Source organism: Vanacampus margaritifer, chromosome 1, assembly GCF_051991255.1.
Source record: "Vanacampus margaritifer isolate UIUO_Vmar chromosome 1, RoL_Vmar_1.0, whole genome shotgun sequence".
In the NCBI taxonomy this organism is placed as follows: Eukaryota; Metazoa; Chordata; class Actinopteri; order Syngnathiformes; family Syngnathidae; genus Vanacampus; species Vanacampus margaritifer.
This window is the reverse complement of record NC_135432.1, coordinates 30,302,240-30,324,794: the sequence shown is the minus strand read 5'-3', so window position 1 is coordinate 30,324,794 and position 22,555 is coordinate 30,302,240. Positions and strand designations below refer to the sequence as shown.

The 22,555-nt window shown below is 41.9% G+C and overlaps 1 protein-coding gene across 9 annotated transcripts in view; it reads right to left on the bottom strand.

The window, feature by feature from the left end:
- LOC144036399 (myelin transcription factor 1-like) overlaps window positions 1–22,555 on the bottom strand; it is a 102,160-nt gene that overhangs the window by 9,945 nt on the left and 69,660 nt on the right. For all 9 annotated transcript variants that reach the window (XM_077547009.1, XM_077547016.1, XM_077547038.1 and 6 more), the window contains 13 exons: window positions 20,755–20,809; window positions 18,140–18,170; window positions 17,099–17,161; window positions 13,226–13,602; window positions 11,508–12,548; window positions 9,200–9,334; window positions 6,621–6,711; window positions 6,297–6,410; window positions 4,567–4,781; window positions 3,355–3,542; window positions 1,948–2,205; window positions 856–1,010; window positions 651–713 (listed from right to left, as the gene is read on the bottom strand). In XM_077547009.1, coding sequence (XP_077403135.1) covers window positions 651–713; window positions 856–1,010; window positions 1,948–2,205; window positions 3,355–3,542; window positions 4,567–4,781; window positions 6,297–6,410; window positions 6,621–6,711; window positions 9,200–9,334; window positions 11,508–12,548; window positions 13,226–13,602; window positions 17,099–17,161; window positions 18,140–18,170; window positions 20,755–20,809 — 2,786 coding nt within the window. The remainder of the gene's footprint in view (window positions 1–650; window positions 714–855; window positions 1,011–1,947; window positions 2,206–3,354; window positions 3,543–4,566; window positions 4,782–6,296; window positions 6,411–6,620; window positions 6,712–9,199; window positions 9,335–11,507; window positions 12,549–13,225; window positions 13,603–17,098; window positions 17,162–18,139; window positions 18,171–20,754; window positions 20,810–22,555) is intronic.

The following is a 22,555-nucleotide window of genomic DNA, read 5'->3' as shown; positions in this document are numbered from 1 at the left end:
GCTAGCAACACGTGATTCCTCTCCATCTTTTGTTTTTGTTTGAAAGTAAAACAAACATACATGAAAGGTTAACATTTCAGTTATTTTGAAATTTTGGAAAACATTTTTTACTATAGAAAACTATAGGGAGTATGATATTAATTTGTTTAGGTTTTCATTTAGTTTTTAAGACATACTGATGACTCTGGGAGCTCCCTGAAGTTTTTGTCCGAATTTCTGACCAAGATTTAAAAAAAGAGAAAGAAAAATCATAATTTTGCAAGTCAGAAAAGTCAATCAATAAACATATGCTTTTAGACGTTCCAACAAAGTTAAGAGTTGAAATTTGTATTTGAAATTGTTTTGACGCCAATATTTTTTCTCTTTTATTGAAATGGAATATCGGCTTCAAATTCATTTATCGGTCTCCTTGACTAGCAATAAATGTATCAGTATCGGCCCTGAAAAAATAAAACATATTGGTTTATCTCTAGTATTGAAATCAGTGGTTCTTTGAGGTACCACTAGAGGGAGCCCAGTTACTACCAGCGGTGCTTGTACCACACTTTAAGCATCACTAAAGTACTGTAATGTGCCCCACCGGTTTTATTCATTTCAAAATACCACTAAAAACGACAGAAGGAAAGTGTGTGCACTGCACTGATGAATACCTGCGATGAGATGCGTAGTTCCCAGTGATGTGGCCGCTGCCATCGCACCCGGGTGTTGGACATCTGGACAGAAACAAAAATAATTAAAAAAAAAAGAACAGAATGAAGCAAAGCACAGAGCCTACTCTACAGTATGCGCAGCCTCCCATGCAAACAACCTAAGCGTGCCAATGGGGACTGTCGGTAAAAAATAATTGATACTTACGAGAGCAACTCTTTCTTGCTGTCCTTAGGCTGGAACTTGACCTTGAAATTTGGGGTTGTGACTTCTCCGGGGTACTTCCTGTCCTCCGTTAAGTCCTGCATCATGTCATTGTCCTCTGGGTCGGATGACACATACGACTGTCCGGCGTGATCCATCTGGAAAATGTGAAAATCAAATTAATAGGACAGTCATGCTTGGTAATGTGTGTGGCTAGAGCTGCATCACTTTTTCAGCATAGTTTTGCATCAACATATTTGGAACGTTTGACAAATTTAGGAAATAGAAATGTTGGGAAAAGACATGTACATGGAAAGGGAGTAGACAAATGCTCATTTTTGTCAAATCCACAAAGAGCCCACCAGATAATTAACAATCAACTTGAAGATGTCAGAATTCAATGCTAAAATTACAACATGACAAAATCTGACAGATGCTTGTTGATGAATGATAAGCATTTTAAAGAAATGAATAAATGTTGTGAGGTCATGATAAAATTGATGCGGTGGCCAGAGTCTGACATTTTTTACGATACTTGTTTGCAGTCACTTCTCACTTCCAGCACATTTGACTCAAAGGATGTTGATTTGTCCTCTTTTTTAATAGCTCCAATTTATATGTAGACTGACCAAATGGATTAGTGAGGTTTTAATAATTTAATTAAGTTAACATTTTTATTTTATAGAAATAAGTATACTTTTAAACTTTTCAAATGACTCTGTGCCTACTATTTAAAGTTGAATAACTTTTCTGGTAAAAGGGATTTTTCTCAATGCACGCTATTGTCATTAAAAATCCTGTCTTTTATATTTCTTTTGAAAAAGTTCAAAGCAGTAGGGATTAGCATACGGAAAGGATGGTGCAATGCACCTGACACACCACCTCTGTTTCTCAGTGCAATGTCTTAACTGAGCAGTAACTCTTTTTGTGACATAAATGAACAATAGAAAGAGGAAAGGGCTACAAGAAATAAACAAGTTGAGGTTTCTGTCTAATGGGATTTCTTTTTGTTGCAACAGCTCCTCTGTGATCAACAGCGCAGGAAATACTGCCTGATTTTTATGTATTTTTTTTGCACAGTAGCAATATACTGACCTCGTCCATTTCCTCTTCCCTTTGGCGGTTGTGTTTGGTAAAATCCAGAGGCCCCTCCCACTCCTCCTGCTTGTAGCTCTGTAGGTTTGGTGATGTCATCCCACTGCTTCCCCCGTGATGCAGAGAGGAAGACGAGGAAGAAGAAGGGTCTGGGGAACGGACCCCTGGGCTGGTGCCAGACAGGCTGCCTTCATGTTTGATGGGCTTCTTCATACTCAGGTCCAGGGTACCATTCTCGTCTACTTCAATGTCCATTTCCTGGGGAAATAATCAGGACTGACCTCAACAGACATTTGGAATCTCCCTTATGATAGATATGATAACACCAAGCTACTTTCACTTTGTAAAGCTGCTCTATTCATTGTAATAAGTTGAATAAGTGGCACCAAGAGTGTGTCTGTGTTTGCTCTGTGTCCAGTTCTGTTAAGAAAGGAGATGCACTGTGTTGTTTTATTTGATTTCTTCTAAAATGGCAATGCACATGCACATGTTGAATCACAGGCCAAAAAAAAACTATAAAAGGGATAGAGGAGGAAAGGAAATGGGAACTGTTCCCAGAAATGTCCCATGTTGATGTGCTCACTGTTCCATTATTGATTTTTAACTGGCTCAGACTCTGATTCCGTCCTTGTTGATGTGAGCCATTGTACTACATACACAGCGAGGTCACATGACACGGAGACAACAACAGTTGGAGCTGCTGTATCGTGAGATATTCACCACCCTAACATTTGTATGTCTAAGACATCCTCCTAAAACCAAGACAGGAAATGGAAAAATGATGAAGCGCTTACATTTTCGCACTGTGAAGGAAAACTGCTTTAAGAGTCACAATATAGGCCAAAGTGGCATTCCAATTACACCTCCTGTGTGCTCAAAGAGGGTAAACAGTTTTACAGGGTATCGGCCGAGTGGAGATGAAAACACGGGGGCAAAAATGCACTGCAGCACAGAAGAGGGACGGTGAGGATGGATGAAAAGAGATGATGAAAAAAAGAAAATGAAAGAAAGACTGGAGAGAGTGGGAGATCTGTGCTCCAGATTATTCAACAACAAAAAAAGGCTACCTGGTGGAGTAAAAGTAATCCACGGAACTGGCCGTGGGCCAAATTCAACAGCAACATGAGAAGTGTGTGGGATGTAAGGATGAAAGAGAACGGGATAGGTGATGCAAGTGCATCTCAACCGCCGCTGTTGCTGTGAGTCAGTGCCCGATTTGATGATACACAACTGGTGGGATGGCAGAAACACGAAGAAGAGAAAGGAGATTGTTGTGCCCTGCTGTGTCTCAGGCTACAATGCGGTTGTAATTGCTGAGGTTTGAGGCGAGATGAAAGGAGTCATCGTTACAATGATGACATACCTTGTAAATAACGTTTCAATAACATGTGGATGGTGGTGGCATACCTTGTTTTGTGGTTTGGTGCTAAGGTTCTCAGGTTTCTCCCAGCACCGTGTCGACAGGTTGAGGATAGCGGTGGCAGCCATGTGGGCAGCTTCGGCATCATGGGAGTAGTCATAGACCAAGGAGGAAGGTTTTCCGTAACCATGGATGCTAAGGCTGGGCGACGAGGATTTGGGGAACGAGGGTTTACCTGCAATAAAAGCCATTTGAATAAAAACAACGACCAGAACAGTGTTAAAGGGGAAATCAACCCAAAAAATGTCTTGACAAGACTACGGTGTATGCACCCCCACTACTCTAAAAACGTCATTCTGATGAATATTGCGCTTGAGGAAAATGAATTAAGCAGCAAAAGCCACCCATTTTTATCCATCTCAGGGGGCGGCCATTTTGACACTTGGTGTTGACTGAAAATGACGTCACAGTTGCTCAGGGCTCAGGCAACAACCAATCACAGCTCAACTGTTTTCTGAGTTTGGTCATGTGACGCTTGTAAGCTGAGCCGTAAAAGGTCATTTAAAGGGGATTGTATGTGACCTTGCTAGTCTGAACATGACATTCTGAATGCTGATGAATATTACATTTGTACAATATGAGATCCAACCAAAGATCCAACTCAGGGGGCCGCCGTTTTGACTGAAGATGACATCAAAGTTGCTCAGGGCTCAGGTAACGACCAATCAAGGCTGCCTTGTTTTCTGAGTTTTGTCATGTGAAGTTTGTAAGCTGAGTCGTAATTGGTCATTTAGTTTAGTGATATGTGACCTCACCTGTCTAAACATGACATTTTGATAAATATTACATTTGTGGAATATTATTCAGCAAAATCCAGCCGTTTTTATCCATCTCAGGGTGCGGCCATTTTGCTAATGGCTGTGGACTGAAGATGACATCACAGTTGCTCAGGGGTCAGGCAACGACCAATCACAGCTCACCTGTTTTCTGAAGCTGAGCTGTGATTGGTTGTTACCTGAGACCTGAGCAACTGTGAGGTCATCTTCAGTCCACAGCAAGTGGCAAAATGGCCGCCCTCTGATATTGATAAAAACTGCTGGATCTGAACGCAATATTGACCAGAATACCGTATTTAGACTAGTGGGGCTGCATAGAACAAATTATTGTCAAGATTTTTTGGGGGGGTTGACTTCCCCTTTAAACATGTTCAAATACAACTTTTGTATTGGGCCAAGTGTTGAGTGTGCCTCCTCTCTTACTTTTGAAGGCTTTGGGTGAGGTTTCGCTGGTGGGCATCTTTGGCGCAAGCATACGCTTCCCGAACACTTGAGCATCAAAGCTTGCATAATCGAAGGACACCTTGGAATATTTCTCCAGCTCCTTGGCCAGGTTAGCGCGGGGTGTGGTCGGCGCCATGTTGGGCCTGTAGCTACCATACTGGGGCATCTCCAGTTGCTTTACGAAGCACATGGGCCTACGAGGATGACAAGGAGCACGCGTCAGGGTAAAACACTAACGAGAGAATAGAGGAGGGAATGAAGTACAGGATCACACAATCAGCACAGAAAACAAAAACAAATGAGAGAATAAGAGAGGGAGGTGCAGCGTGACAGTGAGAGAAGGAAGATAGGGGCAACAGTGTACTTAGCAGGAGTGCTGCTGGATTAAAAGCTCTCTTATCAGCAGAGGGCACATTTGCATGTTGTACAGCATGGAATTTATGAGCTTTAAGCCCTCTCGTTTTCCTAAAGAGCCAGCGCTTTTGTCAGACCTGTTGGCGTAAATCCACTGATAGAGCCGAAAGAGGCAGAAGGGTGAGGGGAGACGGGAAAAGAAAAGAGGCGGCTGAGGAAGAACAGAAGGGGGAGTGGTATAACTGGGAGGGGGGCAGTGTCGGAGTGGGGTCACCTTCCTCATCTTTTGCTTTCTTTCCCTCCATCCCCCTCCTTATCTATGAGCTCCCTACCCCCCTTTGGCCCAGCCCTCTTTTCCTCCTCCTCGCCATCCAATATCACATATAGTCCGTCACATGCTCATAATCAGCTAGCCTGAAGTCATGATCTGTCAGGAAGGTCCTCATACTGTCAGGAAGGTCCTCATACAGAATGCAAATAAAGGGACGGCCTCACCAGACCATTTTAACGAGAGGATCACAGGGGGTTTGATCTTTTTTTCTTTCTTTCTATACATTAACAGGAGTTGCATTAGAACGTGGCTTGGATGTTGAACACAGACAGCTCAGCTGTCTTCTCACAAAGGGAAGACTCGGCTTTAATGTGACCCCCCCAAAATGCCCCTATAGCTTGAATAATTAGCATCTTCCCTGCATTATTAATTAAAATACCAATGAGGAAGAGCACGGACTTAGCATAATACAAATGTCTCATTTACGCTAATCATCATTCTTTTGGCCTTAATGAGGGTGCCTGGCCAGCTGGGGAGATTAACGGTGAGAAAGAGATGTCCGTGTTAACACAGTGGCACTAATGATTAGACCACCCGAGTGGATGCTTCAAGAGTTTCTTGAATTCAGCCAGGCCCTAAGCTCATAAGGATCCCAGCAACCGACGTCATTAGGTGAACATTTCTGCTTTTCCGAAGACAACGCACAGTTTTGCTGTCAGGTATGTATATTAACAATGTGTTTATCATTGCAAGAGGGAAAAGAGGGAAATTATTAGAAACAATTGATATGATGCAGTGTACAAAGAAAAAAAAAAAGATCAAGCTCTTGCTTGAACGAACGTTATTACATATTGATTGGGCCCTGCTGCACTGATTTACATATAAACCAGTGATTGCATATATTTAATGTTACCTCAAGCAAAAATATGCATATAAAAAATGCATTACTACTTTGTATTTAAATAATTAATGAAAACATAGAACAGTCACGATACCAGCACGTTCAGAGTCCGTTTTACAACCAATGATCAATTCATGTGTTCAGCTTGTTGATGTGACTGACGTGACATCTTTGGGCACACACCTGAGCACTCTGTCATTTGGACTTCCTTTGAGGAGGTCGCTGCCAGGCTGCGAAAGCTGCTTGTCTTGGCTCTTGGACAGCTTCTCCGCCGCTGCAATGGGACATCCCGAAAGACTTGAGAGGTTGGAGGAGGAGAAAGATTCATATTTAGCGAGAGAATGCTGACCGTGTAAATCTGCACCACACTGATGTGGACTGACACAACTGCTGTCCTGCATACATAAATATATGAGCTTGCAGATATCAAAAAGGCAGAAAACCCTGCCTACGTTGAACAAAAACAGATGTAAGCAGCACATATACAATGCTGTTCTGTATGCATACCTGCGGTGTGTGTTACGGTTGCTGTTAACATGGCCCTGACCGGTGCAACCAGGAGTTGGACACTTCAGCACATTCTCATGCATGGCCAGAACTAAGGAGACATGAACACATTGTCTTTTAGTTTATCAAACAGTATTGCAATCATATCTTAAAGCATGATGCAACTTGATGGGTAAAGTATCTGTAGGAGAGCACAACAGAGCAGAAAGCAGGGGAGGGGGGGGGAATCTCCTTTAAAACATGGTTATGTTTGAACCTTATTGAAAGGATGACCTTTGTCAGCAGGCTTGGGGAGTAACAGAATACATGAGCAGTATTGTAACGGAATACATAGACCAGCATTTAATAATTAGGATTTTTTTTTAAAGTAAGTGTGATCCAATATTACAGGAGGCAAAAAAATCACATAATCAGATTTATTAAACGTTTGGATTATTTTTGCATGATTACATTTTTAATGCTGGAAAAGAGCATTTGATTTGAGTCCTCACCCGCTTTCAAACGAGCGGTTCAAACAACCTTTTCCGGTGTTAAGTGGTTAAAAGGTCACAATATGCTGTAGCTCACTGGACCGCCATTGCTCGTCCCTTGGAAAGGTTTAGTTGACCATTCAGGCAAATGACAGAGGCCAATGCTGTGTTGGCCAATACAGTGTTGGGAACCCCAAAAGTGGCCAAACCCCTGGGCGTTATTGTAGTTTGATTAAATTCTTGTAATTTTTGCCAAAATCTGGTATTTCCTTTGAAGTGTGATAACTTAGTCATTTATGAATATTTTTTTCACTTTCAACCGCTCAAAATGTTCACTGGCATCAGACCTATCTATACATATATAGTTAAAAAAAAATGTTTTTTTTAATGCCCTCTATGGACAATAATAGCAGTATTATGCTAACAGCAAAATTAACTATGCTGTATATATATATGTAAAATAAAGGTTGAATTTGAATATTTCATATGACATATTTACAGGCTTGAATAAGTCCATAAGTCATAACAATATAATTTTTTTATGCATGCCCAGTTTTTCACAATGGCATTTTTCTGAATAGCACAAAACTCTTGGAATTTTGCCAAAATCAGGCATTTCCTTTGAAGTGAGATAACTTAGTCATTTATGAATATTTTTTCACTTTCAACCGCTCAAAATGTTCAGTGGCATCAGACCTATCTATACATATATAGTTTTTTTTTTTTTAATGCCCCCTATGGACAATAATAGCAGTATTATGCTAATAGCAAGACTAACTATGCTGTATATACATATAAAATAAAAGACTAATTTGAATATTCCATATGACATAGTTAGAGGCTCAAACAAGTCCATAAGTCATAACAATCGAATTTTTTTATGCATGCATTTTTTATTCATTTATTCGCCTTTGGGGCCACCTAGTGGATTTTTGTGTTAACACTCTCAACACACAAATTCCTCTATTTTCATGTTTATGACTCGTCAAAGAAGCCATTGCATCAGTAATCACGGAAAATGCATTATAACACATCAGGTTTACAGCATATCAAAAACTGTGATTTATAATGGGAGTCAATGAGCCAAAATCGGGCATTATTACAACAATTTCATGTGAATCTCTCCATCCTGTTTGGTAACAATTATAAATTACAGCATGGCGCCAATTTGAACTTCTACATTTTTAAACAATCCTGGTAAAATGTCAGGTCCCTAGTGTATTTTTTTCAAATGCTTTTTCTTTGATGAAAAACAGAAAAACATAAAAAAGCCAGAAAATGGACAAATAACGCCCAGGGGTTAAAATCAGTTTGGAGGGAATGGATGGTGAATGTTTGAATTGTTATCACTATAGTACTTAATTCATTTTAAATAACATTTACAAACAATGTGTGAGCTGTCAGACTGCTGGTTACTTATGGGGGAGCTAGCGGGCTAGCCCTACCCTCACACCTTATAAATTAATAGTTTCAATATCCCGTCACAAATCACCCACATCTTATCTGCAGCACAGCGAGCAAGTGGCCAGCACATCTTCCTCACATTTCTTATGTTTTGGATTTCAAGACCCGGTGCTCTGGCTTCATCCTGCATTCTAAAACCATGCATATTAAAACATTCATAAGACCAAACTAATACTGAATATATAAATATGAATAATGTATATATATATATATATATATATATATATATATATATATATATATATATATATTTTTTTTTTAATCGTCTTCTTTAGCATATCTGATATTAGAGTAATCCAAAAGTAATTAAAGGTAATCAGGTTACATTACTTAAATATTATGGTACCTGGATTACTCTACTAACTACATTTTCTTACAGGTAACTATATCAGAAGACATTTTTGAAGTGATCCTCCCAACCCTGGTTGTCAGAGTGAATACTGCTCAATCTCAACAGCCTGCTCAGTGTTGCCAGTGTGTGAAATCTGATGCTTGGTAGACCAAAGCAACCTTTCAAAATGCAAACAGGAATAAACCACCTTTGCGAATACAATTTGGTGCCACCACAAAAAGGTTTCAATCACAGTCAACTACTTTTCACCGTTCCCTCTTTATATGTTTAATTTAATCTGGAATGAAACTCACTCTCTGGGGGAATCCTGTCTTTGTGAGGGCAGCCTGATAGGCTACGGTGGTGGGGGTAAAGGCCAGTCACATGACCTGTCCCATCACACCCTGGGGTGGGACACTTGATTTCCCTCTTCTCTGGCCGAATACTCTCTAGATAGACAGACGAGGCGCAAGTTAGAGGCAGAAAAGAGGGAAGTGGAACAGAAAGGAGGATGGGATGAAAAAAGGAGGACAAAAGTGGTTAATGCCATCAGACAGTCTGCTTGGCTGAGCATGAAATCTAGACATACACTACAGTATTTTGTGTTTTGACTGTGCAAAGGCACCATCTGTGTGTTCTTCTTCTTGTCTTGTGTGTATCTGTTCACAGGCAGCATGACATTTTATTGTCTTTAATAACTTTATGGCAATGTCTATGTCAAAAGTTTAAAATATTATGCAAGGTAACTGGATCATAGTTGGCCGGTTTGAACATTTCCACACACCACCGGCTGGATCCAATAATGATGTATTGTGTAAAATGCCATTACAAAAATATTATACTAATAACTGTCGCCAGCATTAATATATGTTTACAGTGGTGCTGAATTGCACTGCCACATACCACATAACATTTTCCCACTCTCATGAACACGAAAACATTACAATCACCCGTAAAAGTACACAATTGCATAAGTATACGTGTAAAATAAATCCTGTAAATCTCTGGCTGTCAGCCAGAAGTAAGAATTAGATTTTTATTATGATTCACCTCTCGGTGTGGATCTCATTGCACCATTCAGCCATGCCTGATAAAGTACATGTATATTTTAAGAGTGCGGCAGTCTGTCAACAACATACCATACGCAATTACTAACTCACATTTGACTTTCCTGCTACTGGAGGTAAGCAGCATGGCACCATTGGCGTCGGAGGAATGAAAGAGCGGAAAAGAGTGGTGCGACGCTCTATTGGCCTTCAAATTGAATGCTAATGAGACATGCATCCCCTAATTAAGGTTGAGCAGTGTACACGGACGTCACCACGGGAGGGAGGGGGGTCCAAGGAGAGGGCAACACTAGCAGGCATGTAATAACACTGCTGCTGGTAGCACGAGGAGCATGACGAGGGGACAGTGTGCCAACTGAGAAACACACAAGCTTCCATCAACCATGAACAAGCAACCTGTGCTTGGGCCTTTCCTTGACTTTCTCTTTTGCTCACGTGCCACCGCCTCGCCTAACCCCGCTCTTGTCTTCTTCTCTCAACAGAGCGGGGCAAGGTTGTCGAGCCGAAGCAGGCTTTGTGATTCATTGCCGCGCTTCAAGTTCAGCTGGCACATAACCGCTTGGGCATTTTGTTGAAGTGATTAAGTCATTGAAGTGTTGAAGTGGTTCTGTAATAGTCAAGCTTGGTGGTATCAGAACCCTTGAGATCATATGGACTGAACTTTTCAGGATTAAGAATCAAACAAAAAGTAACCCAAAATCATCATATTAATAATAGAATGAAGGTGAAATGGTAGCATGACTTAAAAGTCATTCCCCACTGAATTTGTTCTTAAATACAACATATATTATGCATTGTCAAATATCAAGATACATAATAATAGGTGTGTCAGGTGATTATATACTTTTTTAATCGTAATTAATTGCCCGACTTCAATAGGTAACTCACGATTAATAATAAAATAAAATTGATATCTGTTCTAAAATGTAAAATGTACAATAAAATAAATCATAACATTTATCTCAAATTAAAAAGATTCACTAAAAACTGGTGTGATATTAATTGATATTAAATGAGGTCATTTTGCTGCCATTAGATGGCATAATTGCATTTGTAAGACGATGGTGACAGCTGCTCAGTGCACTTTTTTTTCATTTTCCATAAAGCCAAATGTGTCATATGAAATGTTCTTTCTGATTTTTGGAAATATTAATATGTTTGATATGTCTGTTTATTGTATTTTTGACAGTTATAAATGTACAAATTTAAAGCATTGTAACCGGATGTATCAAATATGACACAAATTAAAAGTCATGTGGAAGTTGATTTTCAAATTATTTTTGTTTGTTTGTTCAAAAGGACCAATAAATATTCTATTTAAAAAGAATCAGAATTTTCTCTCATGGTCCAAATGGGCAGCAGAGCTCACTTCATTCGACAGATGTGCTCCCGCCATGTCTTTACTCTGTGTGACAAGTGTGCCAGGTTTAAAGTCGGCTGTGACCACTCCCACAGCGGCGCAAGTTGTCAAGTTCTACAGTATTACACAGTATCACATTTACATACAAGTTTCCTGTCTAAGAAAGTTCCTGCTTTTCTGTGCACTCTATCCTACCTTTAAAGTAGCTCTTTCTGATGACCTCAAGGTGCTTGGGCCGGTCTTCCATGGTGAAGTATCTGTGGTGCTGTATGTCGGGCACAGTCAGCAACTCCCTGGGCCCAGCCGGCTTCACCTGCTCTGCTTTGAGGGCGATGGCTTGCTCGAGGAGGCCCAGGTTCCCTCGGGTCATGTCAAACATCTCCGACTCATCTGTGACGGTGGAGCGCTGGGAGAGGCTGTCCTCGTCGTCGTGCTCATCGTCACCATCCACGTCATCGAAGTCTTTCTCATCCGACTTGTCAGAGTGCACTTCAATAATGTCGGGCGAGGCAGAGGGCGAGACTTTGTGGATTTTAAAGTTATCGCCTCTGGGATTTGGTGAGTAGTTATCGAGTGGACTGGCCATGTGGGCGATGTAGTTTAAAGGAAGGCAGGTCGTATAGTTATTAAGTGGTTTGTGGGTGTCATAGTTGTTAAGTGGACTAGCTATAGTCTCGCTGTAGTCCTCATGTGTGTTGTAGTCCTCCAGAGGACTAACCCTGTGGTCTTCAGTCTTGATATGTGGTCCCTGAGCTGCTGCGGTGCTGGTGATGGTGCGGACAGCAGTTGGCATATAAGGATTCACCTCCTCGTCTTTCTCCTCCTCTTCTGGTGCGTCCTCCATCTGTTGTGCTGGCTCTGCTGTCTCCTCCTCTTCATCTGCTGTGGGTTCATGGTGGACCTCCTTGGCCAGCGTTCCATGCTCACCTCGGTCATCCACCAACTCTTCAGTCTCCTCGCGCACGTCTTGACCTCTGCATACTACGGTTTCCTCTGCCTCAGGCGTATCCCCATCCGGCTCCTCCTCTACTTTTTCACTGTGTTCCACTGCCACTGTGACATTCCCCTCAGTCTCCATAGCAACAGGCTCCGGGGTGGCCACAGTTAGAGCATCGCTGTCGTTACTGATAGCAGGGACTCGGCCGAGGTGGAGGAGAGAGTCGGCCACTTCTTCAGCGTTCCCAGGAGGAGATTGACACTCCGGCGTCATATGAGACTCAATGATGACACACTCTTCTGTGAAAACAAAAAATGGTTTAAATGCGTATGAAACACAGTTTAATTTCATAATAATGAGAATGAATGTAGCAAAGGCAGCATTACAAATGAATAGAAGCTTTTTCTGAGGACTAAAGGGGAAAAAGTACCTCTCATAATCTGATGATGACGGTGATGTCAGCAAGATTTTATTTAAAGCTAACTCAAATTTGTTATTCTGAGAAAAATGAGAATTGAAGGGGAAGTCAACCCAAATTTTTGGGGGGACAATAATATGTTCTAAGCAGCGTCACTCGTCTAAATATGGTATTCTGGTTAGTCTTATGTTAGTGGAATATGAGTTAAGCAGCAAAATCCAGCCATTTTTATCCATCTCAGGGGGCGCCCATTTTGCCACTTGCTGTCGACTGAAGATGACATCACAGTTGCTCAGGGCTCAGGCAACGACCAATCATAGCGCACCTGTTTTCTGAAGCTCAGCTGTGATTGGTTGTTACCTGAGACCTGAGCAACACTGATGTCATCTTCATTCAGCAAGTGGCAAAATGGCCGTCCCCTGAGATGGATAAAAATGGCTGGATTTTGCTTCATGACTTTTATTCCACAAATGTAATATTAATCAGAATGTCGTGTTTAGACTAGTGAGGTCACATATAACATATTATTGTTGACTTCCCCTTTAAGAGTAGACTAACCTAGTTCCGTCTGATTTGCTGCTTCTTCCCTCTCCTCTTCCTCCTTTTGTTGACTTGGTGTCTCCTCCCGCTGTCCATTTGTCTGTCCGTGTGCGAGGTTCTCCACAATCTTCTCTTCTTCTGCAGCAGCGTCCACGTCATCCTCATCATCCTTGCTCTTGCTGCTGTTCTCGCCATCCCTCTCACCGTCTCCCTCAGCTTCACTGCTGGTGGCATCACTTTCTGCGCTGAAGCCCTCATCCAGGGCCAGTTTCAAGGGGTGGGACTTCCTTTTGGATGCCGGCCGCTCCGTTTCCGGGTCCTGCTCCGCCTCCGGGTCCTGCTCCGCCTCTGTCTCCTCAACACGCCGCTTTCTGGCTATGGGGCATCCCAGAACGCTGGGAGGAGAGATGAGAGAAAAGCGAGAAGACAATTGTGTATGATTGAAGATGTGCTGGAGAAGGGACATGAAGGGAGCCTGAGGAGGGCGCCATGCTCACTCACGATCAAATATGGCAACCAATCTCAGCCAATTGACTGAAACGTTTAATGAACAACTTGTATGGTGAGAGCAGCGGGGGAGGCAACAGAGGGTGAAATCCAATAAACTTCCCCTTATTCTCACCTGGGAGACAGCAAGTGAGATTGAAGGAGGATCTATAAACAAAGTGCATTTGAAATTGCCTGCTGAATGACTACACATGTAAACAGATAGCTAATGTCTGCGACACAATAGAGAGGACTCACAAGCCAGTGAGCTGCCTGCTCTCGGGAGAGTGAGAGTCACACATGAAGAGGATCGCAGCTGGATGGAACCTGAAGAAATCACTTTCACACCTGCTGGAGACTTTGTGCTCTTTTCCCACTGTGATTCATCGTATAAAAGCTCTTTCGGCAGCTATCAATCATACTCAAATAATTACTAAGTGTGACCTCAGGGTTTGAAACTGCACATGTACAGGAGTGTCTAAAAACGTTTTTGTTTGAAGGCTACATACAGAAAAAGTGGAAGGATGCAGGGCCCGCAGTAAAAAATGTTTCAACCTTAATTGTTTTTAAACAACTCTAAAATCATTCAAGCGAGTAATTATATTATTCATATTTTCAAATATTTTTGAAAAACTGCTACATAATGAGGATTTTAACAAGATATATCCGAAAGCAGCTGAATTCCATTTCCACATTCAGAAGCAAAACAAGAGCAAACTGTACTTTATAAAACAATTTTTGTTATATTCCATAGTTTTATGAAGAGGAATTGTGTTAATTTATTGATAAATAGATGTGTTTGTTTGCATATCAAGAGAGGATGCAGAATTTATTATTAGTAGTGGCACCTATATTTCTGACACCATCCTTTCTCACTATGCCCACCACTACGCTTAAAAAAATTAATTACTAGCCTTGCTGGCCAGTTTAAAAGCAATTTTAGTATATGACACGGGCCTCTGAAAATTATTTGGTGGGCCGCAAATGGCCCCCAGGCCATAGTTTAGACACCACTGGCCAACAGTGATGCTGTGGGGCTAGACCAGACATGGGCAAACCCCGGCCCGCGGGCCAAATACGGCCCGTTATGCGTTTCAATCCGGCCCGCCGAATTTATCCAATAAGGCTAGAATTTATTTATTTTTTCCCCAGCTCAGTGGTCGAGTGGTTAGAGTGTCTGCCCTGCGACTGGGAGGTCGTGGGTTCAATTCCTGGCCGGGTCATACCAAAGATTATAAAAATGGGGCCGATTGCCACTCTGCTTGACACTCAGCATTAAGGGTTGGAATTGGGAGGTTAGGATCACCACATGATTCCCGAGCACGGCGCTGTTGCTGCTCATCGCTCCCTCAGGGGATGGGTCAAATGCGGAGAACAAATTTCGCCCCACTTAGATGGGTGTGACAATCAGTGGATCTTATCTTATTAATTTTATTTTGTCCCTGCAATGCCCGCGTTTCACCAATAGGTGGCGCCAAAATTTTTATTGTGGGTGGGCCTGAGGAAAAATGGGTGGGCCAGAGAAAATATCCCCCCAAAAAAATTCCCTTCACGTCCCTAATAGTGCTTTACCGTGGGTACCAAGGACAGCGATTAAGTTGCCGCTCTTAACACACTTTTTATGGCGTTATTTCGCTTCTTTAATTACGAGGGCGCAGAAAATAAAATCGCTGGCGTGGTCTCACGTAAAGTGAAGGACTGCTGTGAGTGACGGGTGCAGCTGGAGAGAGCAGTGGATGACTGGTGTTGGGATCCACTTCCCTCAGACTCCTGTGCAGATTATGTTTTACACCAGAGTCACTGCTGTGTAACTTCTACACACCCGGAAAATATGATCACTGGGTCGGGGTCTCACTGATAAGCTCGTTTACGCACAGAAAGGGGACAGAAAGATACGCAGGGCACATTTATCACAACGTTTGCAATTTATTAAAATAAACGGGAGAATGGCAGTAAGCTTAACTCAAGATAACTGATTCATAAAATACAATTCTTCCTGGATTTGGACATTTACAGCAGGAGACGGCACGGTTTTGTGTTGAACACAGCAATAATGTCCTGATAGTCCAGAGAATCGGTCAATTCTTTTTTGAAAGAAAGCAGGGACAAAGAGTTCAGTCTATCAGTCAACATTGTGGCACTGTTGCGTGTTTTGATCCTTTTGACAGCTGAAGATAGTCTTTCTACATGTTGTCATGGGTGAGGTGAGGAGCGCGCATGCAGGAGACTGTTCATATTGGTGAATACATCCCCGGGGCGTGCGTCCAGCACTTCTATGAGTGTTTCCTCGTTGGCTTTTGGCTTCTTTTTGAGCTGCTGCACAAACACCGTGTGCTATGCGTCCCCCACGGAGATGGAAAAGTGGTCAGAGACGGATTGGATGTACACGCTTTGTCCTCAGCGCGTGACAGGCAGCAGCGGCTATCATGCAGCCGCATGTGTCACACGTACTGTGGGCCCGGGTTAAAAATGGGTGGGCCAATGGAAAAAAATTATTTAACTTTACGCCTTGAATTGAAATCTATTAATAATAGATGCAGTCACCAGGTTTGACAGATCACAGTGTATGTGCTATTATAATCTATTTACATTTCTCCTCCCACTTTGCCAAATAGTGTGTAAATGCCGCATCTTGCATATTCATTGAGGCAAACGTACTACCTGGATTAGGGCTATTTTATAATAATCATAATAATAATAATAATACATTTTATTTAAAAACAGCACCTTTCAGAACACCCAAGGTCACTTTACAAAGCAGAAAAACACAGCAAAAGTTGAGCTAAAACAATAAAAATGAAGCTATTGGAAAAGCTGTTTTAAATACAGTATGTGGATTTTGCACATTTGAAAAACGCAGTCCTAAGTGCACACTATAAGTAAATTGGGTTGTACATTTATCTGTGTGTTTTTACTGTGCTATGAGGTCCAAATGCTCCTGGTCCGGCCCATCTGTCAAAATTTCAAACCCATTGTGGCCCGCAAGTCAAAAAGTTTGCCCACCCCTGGGCTAGACGATAGTGTGTTGATGCTTGTGCGTGGATCTTACTCAGATTTGGAATGAGAATGCTTTTAGTTAATTCATAAGGCTACACAGATTTAAAAATAAATCTACTTTTAGATGTATAATAGCCTGGAGTGGTTCATGATAAATGTAATTAAAAAAAACCTGGGGTGCATTAGTGTCGAATCTACCATGAGGGACAGAAATTGACATATGTCTCCTTACTTCTACGAGTGTATGATATCAGGTTGTTGTTTGTTATGGCCAAGTAATACAATATAGTGTAACTGTGATGTCAACTTTAAAAAAAAATCTCCCAAGACAGCAAGATGTGATGGATCAGCGATGACAAGGACAAACAGACAAAGAAGGACAGACAGAGTTTCTTTTATCTGCCCTACCTTCTGTGTCGTGAGTATCTCCCACTGATATGGCCGGAGCCATTGCATCCAGGGGTGGGGCAGCTAGATGGGATGGATGGAGGGTAAAGATGTTTAAGACATGGTGCATTTGGAGTTATCAAGCAAAAACAATGACAGCAAACTCTCCTCTATAAAAACAAAGGCATGCAAAGCGAGCACACACGTCACAGAGATGCACATGCACAAAAGGCACACTTGGCCGCTGATATGTATCCACATGATGCATGAATGCAGGTGGCATCGAGCCGGGAGAACATAATATTGTGTGTCGTACATCAAGCCTGGCCTATATCCTGTTACCAAGAGCGATAATGATCACCCAAGACCTGCTGTAATTTCCCCTGCTCTGCGCTCCTCACCATCACTATCAGGCAACCACCACCCCCATACCCTTATCTTGGTCCCTCTCACCCACCCCTTGAGGTTGCTATGACCCCTCAGGATGGCTCATTTCAATTCTCATTAACGTATCCCACCTATTTCCCTTTATTACTCCAGTTATCCTTGTTATTAATTTCACATGTAAAAGAAAATGCATTTACACTGAGGCCCTCGTGTTTATTTCCTTTTGCTGTTCTGAGCACAGAGCAATGCTTAGAGTGGGTGACCATGAAGACCAACAAAATATGTCCACTTGCATATCATTTAGAAAGCAGAAAGATGTGAAAGGGCATGGGCAGGCGAGCCCCTGAAGCCCATGACCTGGATACAATGAGAATGTGAGCAGGTGTCCTAGCTCCTCCCACATCCTTCATCCGTTTTTGCAGACATCAGACACTCCTTGAATTGGATCTAATATGTGTTTATAGCAGGAAATAGCAAAATGCTGTGGAAGATCAATAGTCAGTTTGAGGCGCTGAGCACAAGCGGAGAAGAGGTAAGAACTTAAAAAGGAATACTGTACTAATTTGGAGCTTCACTTACGTAAAGAAGCATTGTTAGTGTTTATGAGTGCCGAGGGTGCTTTGCTATGCACATAAAACAACTTTATAAAAGATGAAGATGAAGGTGTTTTCTTACCTCAGCTCCTGTCCTACATGCTCGATAGGAACTGAAAGAATGGGAGGAGGGGGGGCAGAAACAAACATGAGCTAGTGTTCCGAAATCAGTGCTGCTAAAAGAAATACAGATCAATAAATCACAAATGCATACGAATCCCATGAGGCTTCCGCATATGCTGAGGGAAAAGCCTACACACACTTCAGTTCAAACTTCACATCTAAACACACACGTTCCGTATCTGACATAGGAAAGCATAAAGACAAACACAAGTATAAGCAAACAGGGAAAAAACATGAATAGTGACAAATCATATGCAGACATCAGCAATACAAAAAGTCAGGGATGGGCGAGTACCAAAAGTATCGGTATCAGTGCAGATACCAGTCTTATTTTAAGGTATCGGTACTCATGACGGTGGTCAATACCAGTATTGGCCGTTCTCTAGTACTGTTTTAAAATCAGAAACTAGAAATTAGGGGAATAGAATATTGCCATTTAATTTCATGCAATTTTAAGGAAAAGTACTGTACTGTACTGTCTTTTTTTTTATGTACTAGTGGTATCGGTAACTGGTATCACTGACTACTCAAGAGTTAAATATCAGTATCGTATCAGTCTGGAAAAAAGTGGTATCTAACATCCCTACAAAAAATGTATTTTTACATTTTAGATGATATAAGTAGAGAAATTAAATTCAAATCAAATCAAAACAACACTAATGATGACAAAAAAAGCACAGTTTTTCAGGGTCAGCTTTAAGTAATTGCCTTGAAAACACAACTCAAGCCGTGCTGCCCATCAGCACACACATCACTGTCGGCTGGCTGACGGCATCGATTGGGAGTTTAGCAACACAATGAGTTTGGAGAAATATTCTATTTTCATTTGGCGCAAATAAGAAAACAATACAACCCTGGAGTATTGAGCCAGGGCTCCAATATCTCATGCATTAATCACATGTCAAAAACACCCCACAAACTGTATCAAGATACACAGAGACACACTAACTGCACTGTGTGTGTGCGCGCGCGCGAGTGTGTGTGTGTATGAAGTATCTCAGTTTCTCCATCTTTCATCATTCAGTAGCGATGAATCTGAACTGCAGCTCAGCCACATTGCTTCGAAACATATAAAAGCAGCAAATCTTTCACTTTACTCTCAGCAAGAATGCATTCCATATGGTAGTGTACTACAACCCAGTTAAAGGCTTCTTTACTTGGTCTGTTAGCAAATAGTGGAAAAGCCTCTGAGCTGTTGAAATCTCAAGATGAACTGATTGCCAGTTGCCAATTTAACAGTCATGTTTGTAGACTGAAGGAGAAAGCAAAAAAGCACTCAAACTCAAACTCCACACAAGGGGAAGCCATTTAGGTTCAGACCTTGAGCCCTATTTCCACGCCCAGTGCTAAGTGCAGTCTAATTGTGTGAATGGGTGGAGTTTTCGTTCTTTTCATATTTTGTTAGCTGGAGCACATAGAAGAGGGTGTTTGCATCATTATGCGACATACGTAGTTGGAGGGAAAATAGTCGAGTTCTGATTTCCAATGCCAATTGAAGCAGTCCCTAGCTCATTCCATTTAAAATCAACAACCCCCCAGCGCATGTGACAATTTGGTGACAGAAAGTAAACTCAAACTTAGACCAGTTGTGGCGCAGGTGGAGTAACGTGATTTTGTTTGATTTTATGGAGATGCAGGAAGACAAATTCTGAGCTCTGCTGTGGATATCATTGTATTTCATTCATAAATATGATAACAACATGCATCGATCCCTCTGAATCATTGCAGGAATTAATTCATTTAAAGAATTATTATTATTACTGTCACCTTTTAATACAATGTTCCCTCACTACTTTGCAGTTTTGTTATTGTCGATTCACTCTATCACGGATTTTCATTTGTCACCATTTGTGACATTTGTAATAGGGTTTCTGGTTACGGTAAGCTATTTTAAGATTAAAAATAAAAACTTGAATGCAGTTTTTCAGACAACACTTTGTTGTTTTCAGGGGGGTGGAGAGCGCATCTGCTCACATTAATTTATGAACGCAGCCTATAATCAAAAGCTCTGTATTTATTCTACATTTTGTATTTTAAACGTAAAATTTATTAAGGGTGTATAGAAGGGTGGGAGCCATGTTTGGGGTTCATAATGGCTTAAATCTCACCGCCAAAGAAGAGAAAAGAGAACAAAAGGAAAGAAAAGAAAAAAGTCTACCTCTACTTCACAAAACGTCACCAATTGCGGGGTTCTTGGAACATATCCCCAGCGAAAAGTGAGGGAACACTGTATATACAGTATGAATTTAAAGGGTGCCACAGCCATTGGTCAAGAAAGAAGCTGGCTGTGTTCACTCCCACAACAGCGCCATCGTAGCTTTCTAGCTGTGCCCCTCTATGAAAATGCCAAAAGAAAGAAAACTGCACGTTGCGCTAGACTTGTACTGGGCAAGAAAATAGGTCCTTTCATGTTTATTTCCTCAAGCTAATTCTTAAACTTTTCAGTTTTCATGGGTTGCACATATGACTCTTTTCTATGTAAATTTTCTGACATTGTTAAATACAGCACTGACCATTTTTGTGTTTTAATGCAAACAGACATCACCTGACCCAACAACAAAAAATGATGCTCACCTCTGATTCCCTTGGACCGAGTGCGAGTTCGCTTGTCATCACTTTCTACACTCATCTGAGAGACAGACAGGGGGGACAAGAGTCAATCATTACTCAATGAAAAAGCTGAGGTGTCATCATTTCAATAAGCCCTTCCTTGAACTGGAGGGGATTGTGGCAGATGGGTGGAGGGGGTCAAGATAAACCAATGTGCCTTCTTCCTGTATGAATAGTGAGACAAGTGTGGTGGGCTTTTGAAAGTGGGAGCCCTAGCTAATTTTAAAATGTCCTCCATTTTCAAGCACCTGTAATTTGCAGTGGTGAGTGGTGGTGCACATGAATGCATATTGCATATTGCACAGGGGCCGCAACCATTAGTGAGAGGAAACATCGGAAATCACAACTTTGAATATCATAATAATGAGGCAAAAATCATACAGGCCTCGAAAAGCTGCTTTAATAAAAACTTCTATGGAGCCAAAATTGTTTGTATGTGTGTGTGGAGACACTGTGAGCATTGCTTAGTTGTGGCTCGGCTTTTAAGCCACAAAAGAGCAGGTGTTAACCCGGCTCCAGCACACACACGCGCGCGCACACACACTACTCTGACGAGGGCCACGCCTCCTTAGTGCTGCACTCTAAAGCTATCAGATGCTTTTTAGTCACAATGGAGCTTTTAGCTTTGATTACTGGACTTTAATTTTATCACGGGTTTTACTCTCTCCTTGTTTCTAGCTCCTGTGGAGCTCCCGCACAGCCCACCCTTAGCCCCTCTTTGCCCAGGCACTTAACTGCTTTGTGCTCGATCGCTCATCAAGTTGGCAACGCCACAGTGGGATTCGAACACAAGGCCCTGTTTCTCCTCTTAGTTTTCCCCTTTTCCCTCTCACTTTTTGGCAAAGACCCTTTCCTGCTGGTTATCAAAAGGAGAGAAGGAAGGATGAGAAGAAGATGAAGCATGCTATTGTTGTCGATAAGGACTTTTTTCACCCGGGGTTCGCCTCATTCATTAGGCTTTAGTGTCAGGCCGGAGGTACAGGTGCAGACAGAAAACGTCCCTCCCCTCCGCAGCCTTGGCCTGCTACCGCTCTCTGCCACTTATTAGATCAGGTGCTGTCAGTGCTGAAGTTGTCCAACAAGCCGCAGCTTTGTACCCCGGCCTGAAGAAAGTAGTCGACTCTTTATAGTAACCCACTTGCAAGGAGGAGCTGAGTGGATGAGAGTGCAGCGTGGAGTGTTTCTATGAATGTACGTGTGCTCCCTCACACAAATCAGCCGTTCGGTGTATACGCCCAATCATTTTGCTGGGCTTGGTAATGGAGTTTAAAAGCAGATGAATTAAATGGTATACAAGCCAAACCAAAGTAGGTGGACGGCTATAGGTATAAACAATGCTACTGAACTAATCAAATGAGTCAAAGAGAAGGTCTTTGTCTGAACATGCATGTTTTCTAAAGGCACACGTGTGCGTAAATTTGCAACATTTTCATCTATTTTGCCCTCTTTCTTCCAATGGCTGCTGCTCATACTGATCAGTCATCAGGAAAGGGCGCCAAGCGCTTTCATGTTTGTGTAACCATAGCTACGCACATTTAAATTGGTAAGCGCATCCGAGTTCTTCGCTTCTTCCTGTCCCTTTTCTCAATTCCAACTCATTAAATTTGTATGTGCACAAAGTCATCGTGAGTGGATCCAAATGCAGCAAGGCAGGCCTTCACCTGATTTTCATAATCTCTTTGAAAGGGGCCGCTTCTAATGTATGTTCAAACTTGTCCTTTTTACCTTGTTGTCTTTAAAGCGAGACCCCTTGTGCGCAGAATTA